The following is a 23,206-nucleotide window of genomic DNA, read 5'->3' as shown; positions in this document are numbered from 1 at the left end:
GCTCCATAATTACAGATAAGATAGCTGGTATTGATTGAATCAAAAGAGGTCAATTATAAGCAAATATATATTTGGATCAAAGGTACGTGTACTCATACGAATTTATGTCAAATATGGTCATTAATTATAACAGTTCTCTTATACGGTGTAGACATTGAAATTCGCAGTGCCTGTTAAAAAAACAAACAATATATATATATATGAAATCTGTAATTTAGCTGTACTTCATAATGTGTGCTAAACGTAAAATGTTTTAGATTAATGGTGGTGCTTCATCTAATCATAATGGTTCTCAGGTCCTAAAAGAATGGTGTACAATGTACAATGTACAATAGTCAATAGTCATTAAATATCGTTGGAGCTTAGCGACGGCGCGTGTGCTGTATATATCATTTTATGTAATGACTTATATAATGGATAATCACATGACTATATATTTTAAGTTACATACTCATTTCAAAACACTTGATTCATAACTTGGTGGAAGTTCATCATTATTACTATTGATATTATAATTCAAATAACCAGGAATCAATGTGATTATTCCTTGATTGTGAGGTTCAGACAATACATCATTTGATATCATATAGTTCAATTGCTGCAGAATAAATTCATAATTTTGTAATGTAAATTCTTCACCCCATATTGCCATAATCTTTAATTGATCTTGATAATTAAATTCATATGCTTTAACTATATGGTCAAATGAACCACGCTTCTCATATTCATCTGACATAAGGAATGTTATCAAGCTTTCTATTATGATTCTCAACGGTAAATTTAAATCAGTGTACTTTTCAGGCTGGTATATATTCATTAATAATTTGTTTTCTTCAATCATATCTAATCCATTACCAAATGATTCAGTATATAAAAAATCAGGTATATCACTTTGGAAATTTTTGATTAAATTAAATAATATTTCAACTAAGCAATCCTTTAAATCATATCCAGGCATTAAATAAAATGAAACATCACACATTCTCTTTGGTACTAATGTACTTTCATTAATCTTTCTCCATTTTATTAAAATTGATTTATGGTTTAATGTAAGTTCTTTTGATGGTTTAGGAACTTCTTTGTAAACACTTATTAACTTATTATTAACCTTATCTTTATGGAAATTATTAAAAGTTTCATGATCTAATTTAAAATGTTTGGGTGATTTGGCTAATAATATATTATTAGCTTTCGAATATTCATGTTTAGGTTTATAAACATATAATTTTGGATAAATTTCAATTCTATATCCTGCTTTTTCAATAATCATTATGATTCGATCCAGTACGTGAACTAATATTGATATATTGGACAAGGAATTTGTTTAATTAGTTGAAGAAGTTGTCAATTTATAATTTTTAATGAATTTTACATATACTATAATATATATAAATAGCCTAGGACTATGATCAACAGTATCTCAATATCAAAAACTGCAAATCTATAATGAAGTTCTCATCATATTATCATTAACAACGATGATCAATTATAATATTCTCAATACTTAACAGCTTGTGTATACATATTAATGATGCAAATCACCAAAACATTTTAAAATAGAATATGTTTAAATATATAATCAATAAATTTTTAGCTGATCAGATCATACGTATATGAATATTACATAGTACAATTATATATAGCATATATATAAATATTAGCCTTGGACCATGATCAATGCATTGATATTGATCATCTTCAAAAAATTTCAATGTATACATCAATTAGAATTGAAAATTTAACTTATAATATTAAAGTTCTCATCATGAGCAGTTCATTTGAGTTTGAATCAAGTTTTGTTTCTTTTGTTCTTTAGGAGTAAATTATATAACACTAGAAGATTTTATATAGCTGTACTGCTAGATGTGAAATTAATATTTACTTCATATATTTACATAACTATTGCATAATGCTTGAACCATAACTTGGTGGAAGTTCATCATTATTACTATTGATGTTATAATTTAAATAGCCGGGAATCAATGCAATTAAACTATCATTTGGAGGTTCAGATAATACATCATTCGTAATGATATAATTCAATTGTTCCAGCATAGTCTTATAAGTTTTTAATGTTAATTTTTCACCCCAGATTACCATAATTTTAAGTTGATTTTCATAATTGAATTCATATGCTTTAACTATATGATCATATGAATCTCGTATCTCATATTCTTTTGACATAAGGTATGTAATTAAACTTTCTAATATGATTCTCAAAGGTAATAGATCACTTTGCAGATTTCCATATTGGAAAATATTCATTAGTAATTTGTTCTCTTCAATCATATCTAACCCATTACCAAAAACTTCAGTATTTAAAAAATCGGGTATATCACCTTGGAATTTTTTAATTAAATCTGATAATATTTCAATCAAAAAATCTTTCAATCCGAATCCAGGTATGAAATAGAATAATACATTACATGTTTTCTCTGAAACTGAGCTCAATTCATTAACCCTTCTCCATTTGATAATAATACTTTTGTGGTTTAATGTGAGTTCTTTCAAAGGTTTTGGAATTTCTTTAAATACACTAATCAATTTATCATTCTTTTTATCTTCATAAAAATTATTTGAAGTTTCATGATCTATTTTAAAATGTTTTGGTGATTTGGCAAATAATAAATTTTTAGCTGCATTATAAACTGCATCATCTTTAGGTTTGACATATAATGTTACAGAAATTTCAATTATATATCCTGATTTTTCAAATTTCATCATCTTGATTCAATGAGATACTTGTTATGAATCAAATTATAAGTTGTTTAATCAAGATCATTTCAATCAATCTTCAATTAATATATATATACATGATGAACCATGTCCATGACGCTTAAAAACTCTCAACATATCAAGAATTTAAATTTTATAATAAACTTCTCATTGATCATCGATCATCAAAGCTATATATATTGATGATTTTCAATCAAGAGTAATGCTCTCAGTATGTAACGTATGTATGCTAATGATTGACATACATCGAGATGATCCACTATCATAAAAAATGTAAATCAATTTCTATATTAACCATTATACTTCTATTATAATTTAAATCAAACAAAGAACTACATTATAAACAGTAATTAATCATGACATATATAAACATAAACTTTTTTCCAAAAACACGTAAAAAACACTATATAAACGCTATTCTATTACCAACCTCTTGTATAAAAATCTGTACCACTTGAATCCCATTCATCATTATCAAAATTTTTAATTTTTGATCTAATAATTTTTGGTTTATTTGGATCAGTTGGATCTTGAACAAATTCAGTTATTGATTCATTATTTATTTGATCATTATCTTCATTATCATCATCATCATTATTCTTAACATCATTTGATTCTGAATTTTGAAGTTTTTTATCTTTGGATTTCTTGGAATTTTTAGAATTTTTGGATAATCCATTTGATAATCCACTTGGTAAACCATTTGGTAATCCATTTTTCCTATCCCATAAAATACTTTTCCTCATTGAATCAGATAATTCAGTTGCCAACATTTGTCTTCTTGTTGTTTTGGGTGATAATTTTCTTGAAATATTAAAATCAATTTGTTCAGAAGAATTTTGTAATCCATCAATTTCAACATTAAATTTTGGTTTATTATTAATTGGTACTATTGGAGATTTACCCATTTGATCATCATTTAATGTAGATTCATTAACTTGTTCTTGAGTTGTAGAATTTTTTCTTGATACATCATTTGATGAAGTTGTACCAGATTCCATCTCCATCACTGAAGACAGTTTTGATTTAGCTCTTTTTTGATGAGCATTTGGTAAGAACATATGTGTAGATAATGCAGTTGGTAATAATGTTGAAGCAGTAGGTGGAGCATTTGATTCATGTCTATATTTAGTTCTTGTTCTATCACTTGCAATTGAACTAAAACTGTTTTTTCTTCTTGATGCAAAATAATTTGTTAAATTTAAAGCAGAATTTGAAATCATCTTAGTTATTGATGAACTTGGTTGAACATTTGAATCATTTTGTTGTTGTGAACCTGTTAATTTATCTCTCAATAAACTTTGATCATTATGGAAATTTGTTTCACCAACTTGTCCACTAACATTAACATTTGAAGTTGATATAACACAATGAGGTTCAGTACTTGAAATTTCTAAAACATCATCATTTAAATCATTATTATCTTGTATGTTGTTGTTGATATTTGATGTTGTTTGATTATGTATACTTGGAGGTTTATGTCTATGTTTAACAATAAGATTTGATGATGAAGCAGAAGTACTTAAATCAACATCATGATTTTGATTCTGAGATTTCCATTGTTGAGGTTGAGGTTGTTGATGTTTAGGAATAGGTTTTTGTTCATTCATTTCATTTAAAAATAAACCAGATAATAACGATCTTTTAATTTGAGGTTTTAATAAATGATCATCTCTTTGAAAATTTGAATTCCATTGATTTTTTAAATCTTGTTCATCATAATCATCAGATAATTCACCTTCACTTTCACTAACAGAACTCCAATCAGATTCATCACTTAATGAATCATCTGAACTAAATATAATTTCTCTTGCAATTGGTTTTTTATCTGCAAATAATGAAGTGTTATTGTTTTGATTATTATTAATTGATTGTTCTTCAATTTTATTTAATTGATCTTCATCTTTTTCACTAATTTCACTATTAGCTAAAGAAGATATAGAATCTTGTAAACTATCTCTTTTAGAATTTTTAGAATCTGATGAAGAAGATCTTTTATGACGATGACGACGTCTTGATTTAGAACGTTGTCTAGCTTGTGGGAGTTGTTGTTGATGTTGTTGTTGTACTTGATGATCAATTAATTTTGAAGGATCAGTTGGTGAAGGAGAACTTTCAATGAAAAACATATTATTTTTATCTTTTCTTTGAATTTGATGTTGTTTATCTGCAAGACTTGTCATACCTAAATTATTTAATACATTATTTCTTTTTTTATGTTGTTGTTGTTGATGATGGATTGGTGATTGATTTGATTGTAAAATATTTGAATTTTTAGAAATTTCAGGACTTATACCAACTTGTTCAAATAATGAAGATTTTATTGGTTTTTGTTGATTAATTTCAGATTTTATTGGTTTTTGTTGAACTTGATTAAATTCATGTAATGCAGAATGATCAAATAATGTCCCAGTTTTCTGTTTTGAAGATTGTTGTTTTGAATCACCTTTCAATACATCATGTGTAGTATCTTGAGATAATGGAGATTTTATTCTATCAGATTGAATTGAATTTGTTGAAGAGTTTTGGTTATTATTAAATAAACTTTTAGTTGACGATGTAATGATTGCAGATTGAGGTCTTTTTGGTTGAGGATTTTTGATATTTTGATTATTAAATAAACTTGGTGCAGAATGTTGTGGTTGATGTTGTTGTTGTTGTTGTTTCTTTGGTGATGAATTATTTGTTGAAGATTGTGAATTTGAACTATTTGTTAATTGAGCCACTGATATATGATATGGAGAAAATCCTCTAACAACAGAAGTTGAAGTATCAGATCTTGTTAATGGAGGAGCTTGAGGTTTATTATTTTCAGTTATTAAATCATTATTGGTAGCTTGTATTACTCCAAAAGCATATTTTGGATTTGGTTGTTCAAATAAATCAGAATCATGTTCAATCTTTATTGATTGTTGTTGTTGTTGTTGATCAAAATTTGATAAATCAATATTTGATTTCTTAGATTTATTATTTAATTTTTTTAAAGATCTTGATGAAGAATTTTTTTTAAATAAATTTGGACGTTGCTTTGTAGTAATATTTTCAATTGAATCTATTGATTTTAATGAATTTTTAGAATTATTTCTAATTAATTTTGAATTTGAAGATTTTTTCCTTATTAATTGAGGTTTATTTAAAGGATTAATTAAATTTTGATCTGCAACTATTGATAATAAACTTAATAAATCACCATCATTTAATTTATTTTTTGGTTGATCATGATTAGATTGATTGGTTTTCTCAATCATATTTCTATTAACAATTCTCCAACTTATATTTTCTAATCTTTTACCATCTTTTATATAACTTGAACATTTTGTTAACCCCATCCAAACAGATAGGACATTTTCAATATCTAAACCTTGAGTATCATAATTTTGTATAGTATCTTTTGATAGTTGTAAGAAAGGAGGTGGTTTGTTTAACTTGTAATGATTAGATCGACTTGAAGACCAGGACATTGTGTGTTGTTATAATGGTTTATTCTTTATTGATGTACTATATTGGAATGAAACTATTGATCAATAACATTTAAATGGGTGGTTTTGATTGATGAAGAGGGCGGTTGATGATTTGATGAGTTGATGAATATCTTGTTGTATATGTTGTTCTATGGTGTATTTGGTTTGATTGTCTATGTTTTGATGTAATTTTGGTGTAGTTTCTATGATTTCTTTAGTTTTTTGTTTTTTTGATTCTGGTGATGGTTTAATTTTCACACCAGAAAGACAAAGACAGACAATAGGAAGACAAAGACAGAGACAGAGACAGAAGGAACAAAGACAAAGACAAATGAATATGGACAAATGAATATCTACAATAAAATACAAAACATATTTACTAGTATATTAATCACAGTATCACCTCTTCATCGTATTCAATATCCATCATCGTAGTTTTTCATTATGGTCATCTTTTAGCAACAGGGCATTTGAAAGGCATGATAATCTCCGGGTTTTTCATTCGGAAGTGATCGGAAAGACCTTCATATAAAATTGTACTACTAGTATAAAAGTATAAGTATATCAAATAATCATCATATCATAAAATATAAATTGTTATATAAATTATACTATAAAAATCAAGAATATCAATATCAAATCAATGTATACCTTATTTCTTCTCTTGAACTAATGATCTAACATCATTAATCCCACTTTGAATCCCTTCATTAGCTTTATCAACTCCATTTTGTGCTTGATGTAAAGCACCATCTGCACTACTCCAAAATTTAACACCAGCATCTCTAGAAGTTTGATTTGTCCAATTTTTTAAATTTTCAGAAGCTTCTGTTAATTTTTTTTCAGATTCTTCAAAATGCTTTTTGGTTTCAGCTTCTAAATCTTTAGCTTGTTTAGAACTCCATGATAACCAACCTGATGAATTTTTCTTTAATTCTTCTTCAGCCTTGTTAAAATTTGATTGAGCATCTTTATAAAATTCTTCAGCACCTTCTTTGGAATCAGCATATTTTTTATTTGTCCATGCACTCCATTCTTTTAATTTTGAATCTAATTCAGCTTTTTTTTGATCAGCTTGATGTTTAACATCATCAAATTCATCCTTAGAGAATTGTTCAGCAGATTCACCCCAACCTCTTAGACCTTTTTGAGCTCTTTGTGCAATTTCTTCATCTTTAGATTGATTTGATTTACCACCAAACCAATTACCAAAACCCCATGATTTACTTGACTTGTTAGACGAAACCTCATTCAATTGTTCTTTAGAAAATTCCTCAGCAGTTTCACCCCAACCTTTTAAACCTTGTTGAGTTCTTTTAGCTAATGTTTCATCATTAATACCACGACCAGTTGATTTAGAATCACCACCTCTTAACCAATCATAAAATCCATTAGATTTTTGTAAATTTAAATCTTGTTTATTTAATTTATCAACACCTTGGTCTAAAGTTTCTTTTGCTTTATTTTGCCAATGAGAAACTTTATCTTGAGCTTTTTGTAAATTATCTTGAGCTTTTTTCAATTCTAATTCAGCATCTTTATGTAATTTCTCTTTGGTATCATCCTTATTATTCCATGATAACCAACTTTTCTTGGTTTCTTTATATCTTTTTTCTGCATCATCATATAATTGTTGAGCTTCTTGATATGCAAAATCTATAGATTCTTTAGTTTCATCTTTTGCACCAAACCAACCTGACCAAAAAGATTTCTTACCTTGTTCTAAATTAGCTTTGGTTGAATCAACTGCTTTATTAGTTTCATCTTGAGCTTTACCAAACCAACCATTGGCTTTAGATTCAGCCTTGTTTAATTGATCTTGTGCACCAGATTGTAAATCTTGTGATTTGGATTTAATTTGATGTTCAACATCATCTTTAGTTCCAATTATAGAATCTTTAGCATTGGATAAAGAACCAAATACAGAAGATTTAGCAGCTTCAGCTTCTTTTTCTATATCTTTACCAAGTTTATTTAAACCTTTTGGATCATCTTTATGAGCATCTTTACTGAAAATACTAGCCTTTTCTTGAGATTTAGATTCAACTTGATCTAATTTCTCTTGGGCATTATTAATTTTTTCATTTGTCCAATTTGCTAATCTTGCTTTTTCAGATTCAGCTTGAGAAAATCCTTTATCCAATTGCTTATTAGCATTGGTTTTTAAATCATCCAATTTATCACGAGTATCAATTGTAATTTCATCTAATTTACGTCCAGTATATTGACCAGGACCTTCTGAAGTACCAGTACTAGAAGAACCAAAACCTGGTAATTTATTCTTTAAAGAATCTTGTTGAGTTGTAATTTTAGATTGTTCTAATCTTGTTTGATAAACATAATAACCAGCACCTGCTAAAACAGCACCACCTAATAAATATCTTGTTTGTGACATTATGAAATATTGTTAATTGTTGTTAATTGTTGTAATTGTAATTGTTGTGAAAGTGGGAAATCAATCTAATTTATATAAAACCCCTTTTATCCTTAATTATGGGGTCATATAAATATCATGTGTAATGTGCTTATACTACTTTGCTATATTATGTAAGTTTGCTATTTATGATCAGAGACATACATTATGGTGATATGGAATAGTCTAGAGAGTGTATGTATTGTTAAATAGTGTGTATTGTGTATTGTATAGTATATATTATAGTATATTATATTGTAATTATAGTCTAGTTTATGTTCAATTGATGATTTGTTTAATATCATTTGATGGTGTATGTCTTTTAACAATAGATTATACATCCGATCGGAACAAAGAAGGAGGTGACAAAGGTGAACAATAACAATTGAACAACAGAACAATTGAACATAACACTCATGTTAACAATCAACTAACAATATTAGTATACCATTGTATATCACAATTAATATATTATGAACTACGTAACTATTGATACTAATGTATTGCTATTATGTGATGTATGAATTGGTAATGTTGTAATGCTTAACTCCACTAGCAATCATTTGACACTATTGTGAAGATCTGGACAACCTCTGGTCAAACAAACAACAAAATAAATAATAATAAACAGATTTATAATATAATCACAATAACATAAGATGATATAATACAATACATCATCTATTATCTATTATAAATTACTATCACTATTACCCATTGTCCACCACTATTCTTTATGTGATCAATCACTAATTGTTACTGGTAGTGTTCACCCGCGAACAACTTTTAAACTATGAAAAACAAATTCCATACTGAAAATTTCAACTTACCACTATGAAACTATGAAACTATTGTGAAAAGGAAGAAAGGGTATAAGAGAAGAGGGACAACAAGGAGAACAAGAATAGCACAATCATTTAGAGTAAGAAGATCAAGATACACTGTCATTGACCATCAAGAACAGTGGGAAACAAAGGTATAAACAGGGTATTTTCAATAGATAATTACGCGTGTTTACTATTTAATACGCGAAAAAACTAGTAGTACTGAAATCCAAAATTTACCCTGAACAAGATCAAATAAATCATGAAAAGTAAACAAATATTTTTATATAAACAAACATTTCCATTTAAATCATTTTATAAACACGCGTCTATCCCATTTATTTTATCAACAACAACAACAACAACAACTAGTACCAACAAACAACCCAACTCACATTCATTCCATACTTATAAATCACTCCTCCATATATCAAATACTCCTAGTTCCAATATGGTTGATCCTTTAGGTGACGCGCAAAGTAAAGTTAATAAAATGACACCAAAAAAGAAAAATGTATCTGAACAATATCAAAAATTATCTCAATTAGAACATATCTTAAAGAGACCTGATACTTATATTGGTTCAACTGAACATCAAGAATCAAATCTTTGGATTTATGATGATCAAACTGAATCAATGATGGAAAAACCTGTTAAATTAGTTCCTGGTTTATTTAAAATTTTTGATGAAATTCTTGTTAATGCTGCTGATAATAAAATACGTGATCCATCAATGAAAAAAATTGAAGTCACGATTAATCCTGAAGAAAATTTAATTGAAATTAAAAATGATGGTCGTGGTATTCCAATTGAAATGCATGAAAAAGAAGGTATTTATATCCCAGAATTAATTTTTGGTAATTTATTAACTTCATCAAATTATGATGATGATGAAAAAAAAGTTGTTGGTGGTAGAAATGGTTATGGTGCTAAATTATGTAACATTTTTTCAACAGAATTCACAGTGGAAACTGCTGATAAAAATACAATGAAAATTTATACTCAAACTTGGAATAATAATATGACAAAAACAAACAAACCCAAAATTAAAACTGTTAAAAAACCTCAAGAATATACTAAAATTTCATTTAAACCTGATTTAGCTAAATTTAATATGGAAATTTTGGATAATGATACTCTTGGTGTTTTACGTCGTCGTGTTTATGATATTGCAGGTACTTTAAGAGATGTTAATGTTTCATTAAATGGTACAACTTTGAAAATTAGATCTTTTAAACAATATGTTGAAATGTATATCAAGGCATTAGAAGCCAAGAAAGCTCTTGAAAATGGTGAACCATCATCTGAAGATTCCAAAAAACCAACAATTGTTTATAAAAAAATTGAAGATCCAAAATCAAAAGGTCGTTGGGAAATTGCATTTGGTGTTTCTGATAGTGCTTTTAATCAAGTTTCATTTGTAAATTCCATTGCAACTACATCGGGTGGTACTCATGTTAATTATATTGCTGATCAAATTGTTGATAAAATTGGTGATGTTTTAAAGAAAAGACATAAAAATTCTACAGTTAAACCATTCCAAATAAGAAATAATATGTTTTTATTTGTTAATTGTTTGATTGAAAATCCTGCATTCACATCACAAACCAAGGAACAAATGAGTACAAGAAGACAACAATTTGGTTCTGAAATTAAAGTCCCTGATGATTTTATTAATCAAGTTTTAAAAACTGAATTTATTTCAAATATCTTAGATGCTGCTCAAGCAAATGCTGATAAAGCTTTGAGAAAAACTGATGGTTCCAAGAAATCAAGAATTACAAATTATTCAAAATTAGAAGATGCTAATAAAGCTGGTACAAGAGAAGGTTATAAATGTACATTAATCTTGACAGAGGGTGATTCTGCGTTATCATTAGCTGTTGCAGGTCTTGCAGTTGTTGGTAGAGATTATTTTGGTTGTTTCCCATTAAGAGGTAAAATGCTTAATGTTCGTGATGCAAGTAATGATCAAATTACTAAAAATGCAGAAATTCAAGCTATAAAGCAAATTATGGGTTTACAACATAAAAAAAAATATGAAGATTTAAAATCCCTAAGATATGGTCGTATTATGATTATGACTGATCAAGATACTGATGGTTCACATATTAAAGGTTTAATTATAAATTTTTTGGAAACTTCATTCCCTGGTCTTTTAAATATTCCTGGGTTTCTTTTGGAATTTATTACACCAATTGTCAAAGTTAATATTACAAAACCAAGAAGAGAAACTTTAGCTTTTTATAATATGCCTGAATATGAATCATGGATTGAAAATGAAAGTCATCAATATACTTGGACTCATAAATATTATAAAGGTTTAGGTACTTCTTCCCAAGAAGAAGGTCGTGAATATTTTTCAGATTTAGAAAAACATTTAAAAACTTTTAATCCATTAGAAGAAAATGATAAAGGTTTAATTGATTTAGCCTTTTCTAAAAAAAAAGCTGATCATCGTAAAGAATGGTTAAGAGGTTTTGTTCCTGGTACTCATTTAGATATTGATTTAAATGAAATTCCAATTAGTGAATTTATTAATAAGGAATTAATTTTATTTTCAATGGCTGATAATATTAGATCAATTCCATCTGTATTGGATGGGTTTAAACCAGGTCAAAGAAAAATCTTGTATGGTTCTTTCAAACGTAATTTAAAATCTGAAATTAAAGTTGCTCAATTAGCTGGTTATATTTCAGAACATACAGGTTATCATCATGGTGAACAATCTTTAATCACTACAATTGTTGGGTTAGCACAAGATTTCGTTGGTTCAAATAATATTAATTTATTATTACCAAAAGGTTCTTTCGGTACAAGAAATATGGGTGGTAAAGATGCATCAGCTGCGAGATATATTTATACTGAATTAGCTACAATAACAAGAAAAATTTTCAATCAAACTGATGATGCTCTGTATACTTATGAACAAGATGATGGTGAAAATGTTGAACCTACATGGTATTTACCAATTATCCCAATGGTGCTAGTTAATGGTGCTGAGGGGATTGGTACTGGTTGGAGTACAAATGTTCCTCAATTTAACCCTGCAGATCTTGTTGAAAATATGAAAAGATTAATGAATAATCAAGAATTATTAGAAATGGAACCATGGTATAAAGGTTGGGATGGACAAATTCAAAAAATTGGTCCTGATAAATATAAAGTTTATGGTAAAATTGAAAAATTAGATGATAATACTTTAGCAATTACTGAATTACCTGTTAAAACTTGGACTGCTTCTGTTAAAGAACAATTATTATTAGGTCTTGGTGGTTCTGATAAAGTTAAACCATGGATTAAAGATATGCAAGAACAACATGGTTTAGGTATTAGATTTATTGTTACTTTATCAGATGCAGAAATGAAAAAATCTGAGGAAATTGGTCTATATGAAAGATTTAAATTACATTCTGTTATTAATTTATCAAATATGGTTTTATTTGATCCACAAGGTCGTATTAAAAAATATGAAACCGTTGATGAAATTCTAAAAGATTTTTATTATGTTAGATTAGATTATTATCAACGTCGTAAAGATAATTTAGCAAAAGAATTATCAAATCATTTAGAAAAATTATCAAGTCAAGCAAGATTTATTAAATTAATTATTGATAAAAAATTGAATATTAATAATAGAAAAAGAGTTGATTTAATTGAAAATTTACAAGAATTAAATTTCCCAAAATTTGATAAAAAGGGTAATCCAATTTTCATCAAGAAAGATCCAGAAGATATCACACAAGATCAAATCGTTGCAGATGAAGATGCTGAAGATGATGGACTGGATGCAGATGCTTCAACTGTTCATATTAGAGAAAATGTTTTTTCAAGTTATGATTATTTATTAGGTTTACCAATTTGGTCTTTAACTCGTGAAAGATATGAAAAATTATTACAACAAAAGGCAAATAAAGAAGATGAATTAACAGAATTATTAAAATTAACTTCCAAAGATCTTTGGAATAGAGATTTAGATGATTTTATGATTTCTTGGAAACAATTTTTAAAAGATGATGAATATAAAAGAACTACTTTAGTTGTTGCTAAAAAAGGTGGTAAAGGTAAAAAAAGATCTAAAAATATTTTGGATGATGATGATTGGTCTGCTGGTGGTCCAAGTAAAAAGAAGAAGAAAACTAATAGTAATGAATTAAAATTTGATGATAGAAAAGGTGACTTAATTCCAATTCCTGATTATGTTGCACCAAAGACTAAAGTTAAAAAGGAAACAACTCCAAAAGTTGAAGAGATTAAACAAGAAGATGGTTCAAGTTCCACTTCAAGTTCTGCTTCTGGATCAAGTAGTAAATCATCAAGTGTTGCACCAAAAGCCACAACATCAACATCATCAAAAGTTAAAAAAGAATCAGGTCCAAAACAAACAAAATTAAATTTTAGTACTTTATCTAAACCAGAAGTTCAAGAACCTGAGTTTAAATCAGTTTTTGGTAAAGGTAATACAATTTTTGGTTCACCAATTAAAAAGAAAACAGGTACTGATGTTTATGATTTAGATGCAGATGAATTATCAAATGATATGGATGGTTTCATTGGTAAATTTGGTTCTGCAAGTAGTGCATTTGATAATAAACCAAGTTCATCTAAACAATCATCTTCATCAACTACAGATGAAGTTATTGAACTGGAAAGTGAAGAAGAAGAAGAAGTTAAACCTTCCAAACCTGCACCAAAGAGAAGAGTTCTAAACAAAACTACAAAACCATCAACAACAACTTCTAAACCAGCTCCAAAGAGAAAAGCTAAAGTTGTTGAATCAGAATCGGAAGAAGATGAATTTTCAGAATCTGATGATGATGTTGTTATGAAATCTGATGATGAAGAAGTTAAAGCTCCATCTAAAAGATCAACTCGTGGTGTTAAGAAGAGTTATAAAGTTGTTGAATCCGATAATGAAGATAGTTTTGTCGTTGATGATGAAAGTGATGAAGATTTTGAATAAGATACCCAGCTATAAATATGTATATTAGAATTAGTTATACCTTAATAAATTAAATGATTATGTTATGTATACGCGAATTTTTGATTATTTGTACCTGAAAATTTCATGAAAATTTCAAAGCAGCAAACTAAAAATGAGAAATTTTGTCACATTGAAAACATGGAAACCACAGGGAAACTCAACAACCAGGTTTTCAATTGACTCAATTCTCGATACTATAATAATTATTATAATAACCATTAGCATTCAACCATTATTATCGACTTATACACGGTTTTAATACCAATTTTCCTTATTATAATTGCTTGTAGTTAATGTAGGCGCAATTTCGCGGGTGTTACCCCGAAGTCTAGTTGTATGCCTGAAACTTGAAATTAGCAGTTATCAAAGTATTTCAAACTTGTAAACAACTTGAATAGAAGTATCAATTGACTTTCTGGTAAATAACCTAGAGAAGGCTGTTAATCAATAACAATGGCTAGTGCTGTATGTTTATTCTTTTATTGGTATTGATGTAATATCAATTGAGTTTGGAAGGTTATTGGTTAGATACTAACTGCTTATTGTTTTAGGAAGGTGATTCTAAATTGTTACCATCAGACCCAACATCAGAACCTGTTACAGGTGTAAGTTTGAAGAAATTTCTTGTAATACAAATTGGAATGAATACTAACTCAATTGAATAGCAAGCTGATGTTATCAAAAAAGCTACACCTTTAACTTCAGATCCAAATGCTACTAGTAAGAATTTGGATCCTGCTAAATTAAAAGAAGCTGAAGAACTTGCTGAAAAAGAGAAAAGAGACCCTGTTCCTGCAACTAGTGTTGGTTGGAAACAAATTGGTGAATGGGAAGAAAAAGATTCATTAACTCTTGATGATGAATTGATGGATTTAGCAACTCCAACTCTTTTAGATAGTTATTTACCTGATCATTTATATGGTGATTGGTTCCATAGTGTTGGTTTATTAATTGGTGCTGGTTTATTATCTTGGATTGTTGGTAGATTTAATTTTTCAATTGCTCCAGTCTTCTTTATTACTCTTGCTGCATCTGTTTATTATAGAGCTTCTATTAAGAAATATAGAGGTGTTGTTAGAGATGGTTTACAAAGAGAATTTACTATTAAACATGTCGAAAATGATTATGAAACTATGGATTGGTTAAATACATTCTTGGACAAATATTGGATTTATCTTGAACCTTCAGTTTCTCAAATTGTTACTGAACAAGTTAATCCAATCTTAGCTTCAAATGAAGGTATTCCACCATTTGTTTCAGCAATTTGGATTGATCAATTTACTGCAGGTATTAAACCACCAAGAATTGATTTTGTTAAAACTTTAGATATTCCAAAAGATGATGTTGTTGTTATGGATTGGTCTTTTTCATTTACTCCTCATGCTACTGCGGATTCAAGTGCTAAACAATTGAAAAATTATGTCAATCAAAGAGTTGTTGTTAAAGCTACACTTTTCGGTATTACAATTCCAGTTGTTGTGGAAAATGTTGCATTTAAAGCTTGGGCAAGAGTTAGAATTAGAATGACTACAAAATTCCCACATTTTGAAACTGTTAATGTTCAAATGATGGAACCACCTCAATTTGATTTCATTTCTAAACTTTTAGGTGAATCTATTTTCAATTGGGAAGTCTTATCATTCCCAGGTCTTTATCCATTTATTAATGAAATGATTAAAAAATTTGCAGGTCCAATGGTTTTCCAACCATTTTCTTTCCAATTAAATGTCCCACAATTATTATCTGGTAGTAATACTTCAATTGGTATCTTGGCTCTTAGAATCAAATCTGCTAAAGGTTTGAAAGCTGCTGATCGTGTCTTGGGTAATACTGTTGATCCTTACTTAACTTTCAATTTTTATGGTAAAGAAGTTTTAGCTAAAACTAAAACTATTTTGGATACTTTAACTCCAACTTGGAATGAAACTGTTTTCGTTTTAGTTGGTAGTTTTACTGAACCTTTAATTATTACTGGTTATGATTGGAATGAAGATAGAAAAGATAAAAACATTGGTTCATTACAAATTGATTTGAATGATGTTTCTGATAAGAGAAATGCTAAGAATCAAGTTGGTCAATTCTTGAGAAATAACAAACCTTGTGGTGAATTATTATATGATTATGAATTTTTCCCAACTTTGGAAGAATCTACATTACCAGATGGTTCAACTGAACCACCTCCAGATTTAAATACCGGCTTAGCAAAGATTGAATTAAGTGAAGTTAGAAATATTAGAAATGATGGTAAATTATCAAGTTATACTGAATTATATTTCAATAATGAATTAGTTAAAACTACACCAGTTTCTAAGAATACTGATAATCCAACTTTCTCAATTCCTTTTGAAACCATTATTACAGATCGTCGTAAATCAAGAATTAAAGTTTTAGTTAAAGATCCAAAGGGTAAATTAATCTCTGCATCAATTCAAACATTAAATGATTTAATTGATAGAACTGAAATTGATAGTGAATGGATTCCATTTAGTAAAGGTGATGGTGAATTTAAAATTACAACAAATTATAAATCTGTTTCTTTAAGAGATGCACCAGGTGCTGGTGGTTATACCGAACCAATTGGTGTTGTTAGAGTCTTGTTGAATAAAGGTGAAGGTTTACGTAATTTAGAAAAAATTGGTAAAAGTGATCCATATGCAAGATTATTAGTTAATGGTAAAATTAGAGCAAGAACTGATTTCATTCCAGATTCATTAGATCCTGTTTGGGATGAAGCTTTATATGTTCCAGTTACTTCACCAAATCAAAAATTAACCATTGAAGTTATGGATGCAGAAAAAAATAAGAATGATCGTACTTTAGGTTCATTTAATGTTAAAACTAATGATATTATTGAAAGAGGTGAAGATGATAAATATGTTGAATTTGTTGATAAGGAATTAAGAACTGGTCGTTTAGTTCATAAAAAAGGTCCAAAAGGTACTGTTACTTATGCTTTATCATTTTATCCAATTACTCCAGTTAAGACTTTAGAAGATATTAAAGAAGAACAAGAAGCTAAAGATAAAAAAGAAGCTGAAAAATTGAAAAAAGCTGAAGAAGAAGCTAAATCTGGTAAAAAACCAGAATCTAAACCATCATCAAAAGATTCATCAGATTCAAAGAATGCTGAAGAAACTGTTGAAGAAGATGAAGATTTTAATGAAACAAATAAAATTCAATTATCATTACCGGAATTATTAACTTATAACACTGGTGTTTTCGTTTTCACAGTTTTATCCGGTGATTATAGTTCAACAAATAGTTATTTACAAGTTTTTTTGAATGGTCATGGTCATCCAGATCATGTTAGTCCAGAAGTTAAAACTAAAAAAGTTACATCACCATTTTCAGGTGATGCCTTAGTGCCAGAATTAGAATGGGCAAATGTTACATTTAGATTAGTTAAAGATGCGAAAAATAATCGTGAAGATGAATCAATTGCAGAATCAACATTACCAGTTTTAAGTTTATTGAAAAATTCATATCATGAACCACAAACTTTAACTTTAACAGGTATGGGAACAAATAAATTATTAATTCAAACTCAATGGTTACCAGTTGAAGTTTCTAAATTACCTCCAGCTGATTTAATTACAAATAGTGGTCAATTATCATTAGAAATTATCAGTGCAAATAACTTATTAAGCGCAGATTCAAATGGTAAATCAGATCCTTTCATTAAAGCTTATTTACCTCAAGAAGAAGATCCATTCTATAAAACTAAAACTATTAAGAAAACTCTTGATCCAGTTTGGAATGAAAAGACAAATTTGGAAATTACAAATAGAGTTAATACAGTTATTGATTTTAGAATTGCAGATTGGGATTTCGGTGCAGGTCAAGATGATAAATTAGGTGATGCTTATTTCGATTTAGCAGATATTGATCCAATAAATCCAGCAGAATATGATGTACCAGTTAAAGGTCCAAAAGGTGAAGATGGTGGTGTTTTACATGTTAAAACAAGTTTTAGACCTGGTTATATTGTTAAAGTTAATAGTCAAAGTACTAATATTGGTGCAGCTGGATTGAATGCAGTTGGATCAGGTATTGGTGCTGGTATTGGTGCTGGTGGTAAAGTTGTTGGAGGTGTTGCTGGAGGTGTTGGTGGTGGTTTAGGTAAAGTTAAAGGTGCCATTTTCGGTAAAAAGAAAGGTGGTGATGAATAATGACCTTTGACACCATCAGTATAAGACACTATTCCATTATTATTTGAACTTTATTCTTTGTGTTTTTTGTTTTATATTTTGTATTTTTATAAATTACTGATTTTATGTGTATTCTTAAAAAAAATATTTACGCAATTTTTTATATATGTAATTTCCGAAAACAGTAATTTGTGTTTTTTTTTTTATTGCAAAATGTGCCAAAAACGACAATTTTGCATAAATTTTCCTGCCAAATGAAATTGTACGAAATTGATCGAAAAATTCTGAAAATTATAAAAATTTAAAAAAAGTTGAACGAAATTCCCTTTTTCCTTTCTTGTTTTAATTTTAATCAAAATATAATCAATTCAATTAACAAAATGTCAAACAACGAACGTACTTTCATTGCTATTAAAGTAAGTCACAATCAAAACTATTCACAGATTACTCAATTGATACTAACAATAATTTAATTAGCCAGATGGTGTCCAAAGAGGTTTAATCAACAACATCTTAGGTAGATTTGAAAACAGAGGTTTCAAATTAGTTGGTATTAAATTAGTTACTCCAACTGAATCATTATTGAAAACTCATTATGCTGATTTAACTGAAAAACCATTTTTCCCATCATTATTATCATACATGTTATCAGGTCCAATCTTAGCTACTGTCTGGGAAGGTAAAGATGTTGTTAAACAAGGTCGTGCTATCTTAGGTGCTACTAACCCATTAAACTCTGCTCCAGGTACTATCAGAGGTGATTACGCTATTGATATGGGTAGAAACGTTTGTCATGGTTCTGATTCTGTTGAATCTGCTAACAAAGAAATTGATTTATGGTTCAAAAAAGAAGAATTAGTTGATTACAAACATTCTTTATTCGGATGGATCTATGAATAAGTTTAATACTTAACAATCAATCTTGCTTATAAATTATTAGATTCAATTATATATAGCTATATTTAAAATATTCAAAAAATTATTTAAATATTCAATTGGTTTTGCGTAGTTTGTCTTTGTCTAAGATCTGATCCTTGATCGATCTCTTCACGTTTTTCAGCGTTCACGGTTACAATTTCCCAGCCCTATGAAAAAAAAAAAAAAATCCCCAGATGGATCAACTCGGATTTTAGATTTTGACGAATCATAAAGTGACTAAGAAAAATTACGCTACAATGGGGTTGAATATGGCAATTGATAAATAAAGGGCAATTGGATTGATAGTTAGCTAGGTTATATAGAATTGAATGTAATGAACGACTGGGGTTAACAAAAGAATGAATAGCAAGTTAGTTTGAGCAATGGGGTAATTGGGAAAGCGAGATTATTAAAGAGTTATCAAACATCATGATCAATTAAAGATTCTAATCCCATTATACCACAATTTAATGAATCAATTGAAATTTTAAAACGATTTTGAAATTTATCAGTTTTATCTAAATCATTGGTAATTCTTTGATTTGATGTTAAAATTTGATTGAAAAATTGATAATTTATTGTTAAGATATTAAACTTTAATGAATAATTTGAAAAATTCATTGATTTGAATTCTGGTAATGTGAAAATTTCCTTTATGATTTTAGATAATTCAGTTAATAAATCAATCATTATTTCACATGATTCAATTAAATTTTCAGTTGTATTTATAAAAGGATCAAGTTTAATATTTTGAAATTTAATAAAACAATTATTTAAATGAACTTCTAATAAATTTGATAATTTAAAAAACAAATCTAATGAAGATTGAATTTGATTAATAATTGAAGTTGAATGAATTAATAATTTTTCCAATATATAAATAGAATCTGTTATAATGAATTTTTGAAATATTTCTAAAGTTATTAATTGATTCCCAGAAAAACAATCATTAATCATAATTGATTCTATTGATTCATTTAATTGTAAATATTTTAATGAAGATTCATTTCTTTTAATATGGAATTGAGTTATTGATAAATCATTGTTAATGAATTTTTTAATCAATGGTTGATTATCATCAATCATTTTTGTAATTTTATTTGAAAATTCAGTTATAATCATTGTATTAACACCAACAAGATATGTATCCAAATTTTCCATTCCGTCAATTATTGATTGGAAATGATCAATGACTGTTATGATGGAGGGGATAATCTTATCAATAAATAACATTAAATCATAATTATACATATCCAACATATGATTTCTATTAAGGGGTTTCAATCCATTAAATAAATCCATTTGAATGAAATTTTTAAATTCTTTTTGTAAGACATGTAAATTCATATAAAATTTATTAATTGAATCTTTAAATGAATGGAATCTATTATATAAAAGGAACTCTTCTCTTTTCTGTCTAATATATTTGATAATCTTGATTAAGGCAGTTTCTAAATGATTTAGATCCATACCATCTAACCCAGATAAAGCTTTAATTTCAATATAAAATCTAATAACTTTGAATAAAGTGATATAAGTTAATGTAAAAGAATCCAAAAATCTAATAAAACAATCAATTTTATCTTGATCATTCCTAAAGAATAGTTTTTTAACACCAATGAATGAATTTCTATTCAAACTTAACCTTTTCAAACCAGCAATAGCCATGGTGAAGCGGACCCTTTAAAACACCAAATCAATCCTAAACCCACCAAGTAAACCTAACCAAAACCCTTAGATTAACACCAAAATAACCCAAATACCAATACCTAACAATAACCAACTTAATCAACAAACAATACCACCAGATACCAATTTGCCACTAGCCGCCCTGCTTTATCAACCCCATAAAAATGAAAATCAAATGAAAAAATCAAACTCCCTTTTATTTTTATGATCCATCACAATTGAAGATCTATTAGCCGCCTTAAACAATGGAGTACCGCGAAGACGAAGCGAAGAGATAACATAAGCCATAGAGAAATAGTAAACAAACAGAAGACAACAAAGAATATGATGATTTAAATAAAGAATAAATGAATCTAGTATCAATTCAATTGTTTATTGTTGTCCATCATCTCTTAAATCTCTATCAAATATACTCGGAGTACCAAAATACCCACTGTGACGAATAAACCCAATGAAATAATCATAACTTTGTTCTCCAAATGCTAAATATCTGGAAATATATTTCTTTAAATCAGATCCTTGATACAAAAGACTGGATTATAAGTTAGTACATCATTATCTATATTCTATTCTCAATCAATACCCACACTAATCCTGTGTTTCTTCTGATTCCTGCTAAAAGCATTGATACTAGTAACAAATCAATTGAATAATGAATCAATTTACCAAACTGATATGCTTGTTAGTACTATATACTAAACAAGATACGCTCTAGAACATACACTCATCTTGAACAACTATAAACTTCAACTTCCACTGTGTAATAACTCTTTTCACTTCTGAAACAACTTCCTGTATTTCAAATGTTTTTGGTTCATTTCATTTCATTAAACATTCTTTGATTTTTGGTTTATATCCGGTGCTGTGATTTACCATACAAACAACGGAATTATTACTAGCCACTGTGTAAATACTGGAACCAGAACTTGTATAAACAATGAAATATTATTAGTAAATGCAATCCAATATACCAAATCATTATCAGAACATCAGAATATCAGAATATCAATACCAAATAAAGAACACATATCACCACAATGAGTGTCAAATTAAATCACGACTCATACATAAAACTCAAACCATCCAAAAAATTCGAACCAACAAATCCAGAAACTTGTATAACATCATTAGATTTTGATGATTCAGGTCAATATTTAATTTCTTCATTAACAAGTGAATCAATAAATCTTTATGATGCTTATAGAGGTACTTATAACAAACCAATATATTCTAAGAAATATGGATGTCATTTAGCAAGATTTACTCATCAACAGAAAAATTGTGTTTATGCTTCAACAAAAGAAGATAATACTATAAGATATCTTTCATTAAATGATAATTCTTATATAAGATATTTTAAAGGTCATAAAGCTCTTGTGAATTCACTTGAAGTAAGTCCAAGACAAAATATATTTGCTTCTGCTTCATTAGATGATACGTTCAAAATATGGGATTTAAGAACTTCAACTGCTCAATTTTCTTTACCTTCAAAACATTCAAGTTTTGTTTCATTTGATCCAACAGGTGATGTTGTTGCAATAGCATCACAATCTCGTGGGATAATTGATTTAAAACCAATAGAAATGTTACATCAATTACCTTGTGCTTCATTTGAAGTACCTCAAGGTTTTAATTTTAATAAAGTGGAATTTTCAAATGATAATAGATATATACTTGTTTGTTCAACAAATCAAAATCATTTATTATTAGATTCTTTTGATGGGAATTTAGTTTGTGAATTAGGACCCATTATATCTATCCCAGGTAGATCATTCCCAGACACGGGGAATGCTACATTTTCACCATGTGGGAATTTTGTATTTAGTGGTAATGGTGATGGGAAAATTGCAGTATGGGATTTAACTAAAAAATCTGAAATTAATGATTCATTACCAAAATTTTTAACACCAAAATTTACACTTACAGGTGATGTTAAACCAAGGATGTTAAGTTTTAATCCAAAATATTTACAATTAATTACTGCAGATTCTCAATTAACAATGTGGACACCAGAATTAGATTAATTAACAACT

The 23,206-nt window shown here is 28.1% G+C and overlaps 9 protein-coding genes across 9 annotated transcripts; 4 read left to right on the top strand and 5 right to left on the bottom strand.

The window, feature by feature from the left end:
- Positions 1-451: 451 nt before the first annotated feature.
- Positions 452-1,270, bottom strand: BN7_4762 (uncharacterized protein; the record flags this gene model as incomplete). Its single annotated transcript, XM_011274675.1, has 1 exon — positions 452-1,270. One exon carries the CDS (start codon positions 1,268-1,270, stop codon positions 452-454), a length of 819 nt encoding a protein of 272 aa, XP_011272977.1.
- A 629-nt stretch (positions 1,271-1,899) lies between these two features.
- BN7_4761 (uncharacterized protein) lies at positions 1,900-2,724 on the bottom strand (the record flags this gene model as incomplete). The annotated part of the gene is made up of 1 exon (XM_011274674.1): positions 1,900-2,724. The coding sequence occupies one exon, from the start codon at positions 2,722-2,724 to the stop codon at positions 1,900-1,902; it is 825 nt and encodes a 274-aa protein (XP_011272976.1).
- Positions 2,725-3,158: 434 nt separating this feature from the next.
- On the bottom strand, positions 3,159-6,197 carry MKS1 (Mks1p; the record flags this gene model as incomplete). The annotated part of the gene is made up of 1 exon (XM_011274673.1): positions 3,159-6,197. One exon carries the CDS (start codon positions 6,195-6,197, stop codon positions 3,159-3,161), a length of 3,039 nt encoding a protein of 1,012 aa, XP_011272975.1.
- Positions 6,198-6,849: 652 nt separating this feature from the next.
- On the bottom strand, positions 6,850-8,592 carry OM45 (Om45p; the record flags this gene model as incomplete). Its single annotated transcript, XM_011274672.1, has 1 exon — positions 6,850-8,592. One exon carries the CDS (start codon positions 8,590-8,592, stop codon positions 6,850-6,852), a length of 1,743 nt encoding a protein of 580 aa, XP_011272974.1.
- A 1,293-nt stretch (positions 8,593-9,885) lies between these two features.
- On the top strand, positions 9,886-14,397 carry TOP2 (DNA topoisomerase 2; the record flags this gene model as incomplete). Its single annotated transcript, XM_011274671.1, has 1 exon — positions 9,886-14,397. One exon carries the CDS (start codon positions 9,886-9,888, stop codon positions 14,395-14,397), a length of 4,512 nt encoding a protein of 1,503 aa, XP_011272973.1.
- A 474-nt stretch (positions 14,398-14,871) lies between these two features.
- Positions 14,872-18,587, top strand: TCB2 (Tricalbin-2; the record flags this gene model as incomplete). The annotated part of the gene is made up of 2 exons (XM_011274670.1): positions 14,872-14,883; positions 15,084-18,587. The coding sequence occupies 2 exons, from the start codon at positions 14,872-14,874 to the stop codon at positions 18,585-18,587; spliced, it is 3,516 nt and encodes a 1,171-aa protein (XP_011272972.1).
- Positions 18,588-18,946: 359 nt separating this feature from the next.
- On the top strand, positions 18,947-19,466 carry YNK1 (nucleoside diphosphate kinase; the record flags this gene model as incomplete). Its single annotated transcript, XM_011274669.1, has 2 exons — positions 18,947-18,962; positions 19,048-19,466. The coding sequence occupies 2 exons, from the start codon at positions 18,947-18,949 to the stop codon at positions 19,464-19,466; spliced, it is 435 nt and encodes a 144-aa protein (XP_011272971.1).
- A 438-nt stretch (positions 19,467-19,904) lies between these two features.
- Positions 19,905-21,152, bottom strand: BN7_4755 (uncharacterized protein; the record flags this gene model as incomplete). The annotated part of the gene is made up of 1 exon (XM_011274668.1): positions 19,905-21,152. One exon carries the CDS (start codon positions 21,150-21,152, stop codon positions 19,905-19,907), a length of 1,248 nt encoding a protein of 415 aa, XP_011272970.1.
- A 1,058-nt stretch (positions 21,153-22,210) lies between these two features.
- Positions 22,211-23,197, top strand: SWD2 (WD-repeat containing protein SWD2; the record flags this gene model as incomplete). Its single annotated transcript, XM_011274667.1, has 1 exon — positions 22,211-23,197. One exon carries the CDS (start codon positions 22,211-22,213, stop codon positions 23,195-23,197), a length of 987 nt encoding a protein of 328 aa, XP_011272969.1.
- Positions 23,198-23,206: the final 9 nt, after the last annotated feature.

The sequence above is a fragment of the Wickerhamomyces ciferrii genome, contig 00183 (genome assembly GCF_000313485.1).
Source record: "Wickerhamomyces ciferrii WGS project CAIF00000000 data, strain NRRL Y-1031 F-60-10, contig 00183, whole genome shotgun sequence".
In the NCBI taxonomy this organism is placed as follows: domain Eukaryota; kingdom Fungi; phylum Ascomycota; class Saccharomycetes; order Phaffomycetales; family Wickerhamomycetaceae; genus Hansenula; species Hansenula ciferrii.
This window is presented reverse-complemented; position numbering and strand designations above follow the sequence as displayed.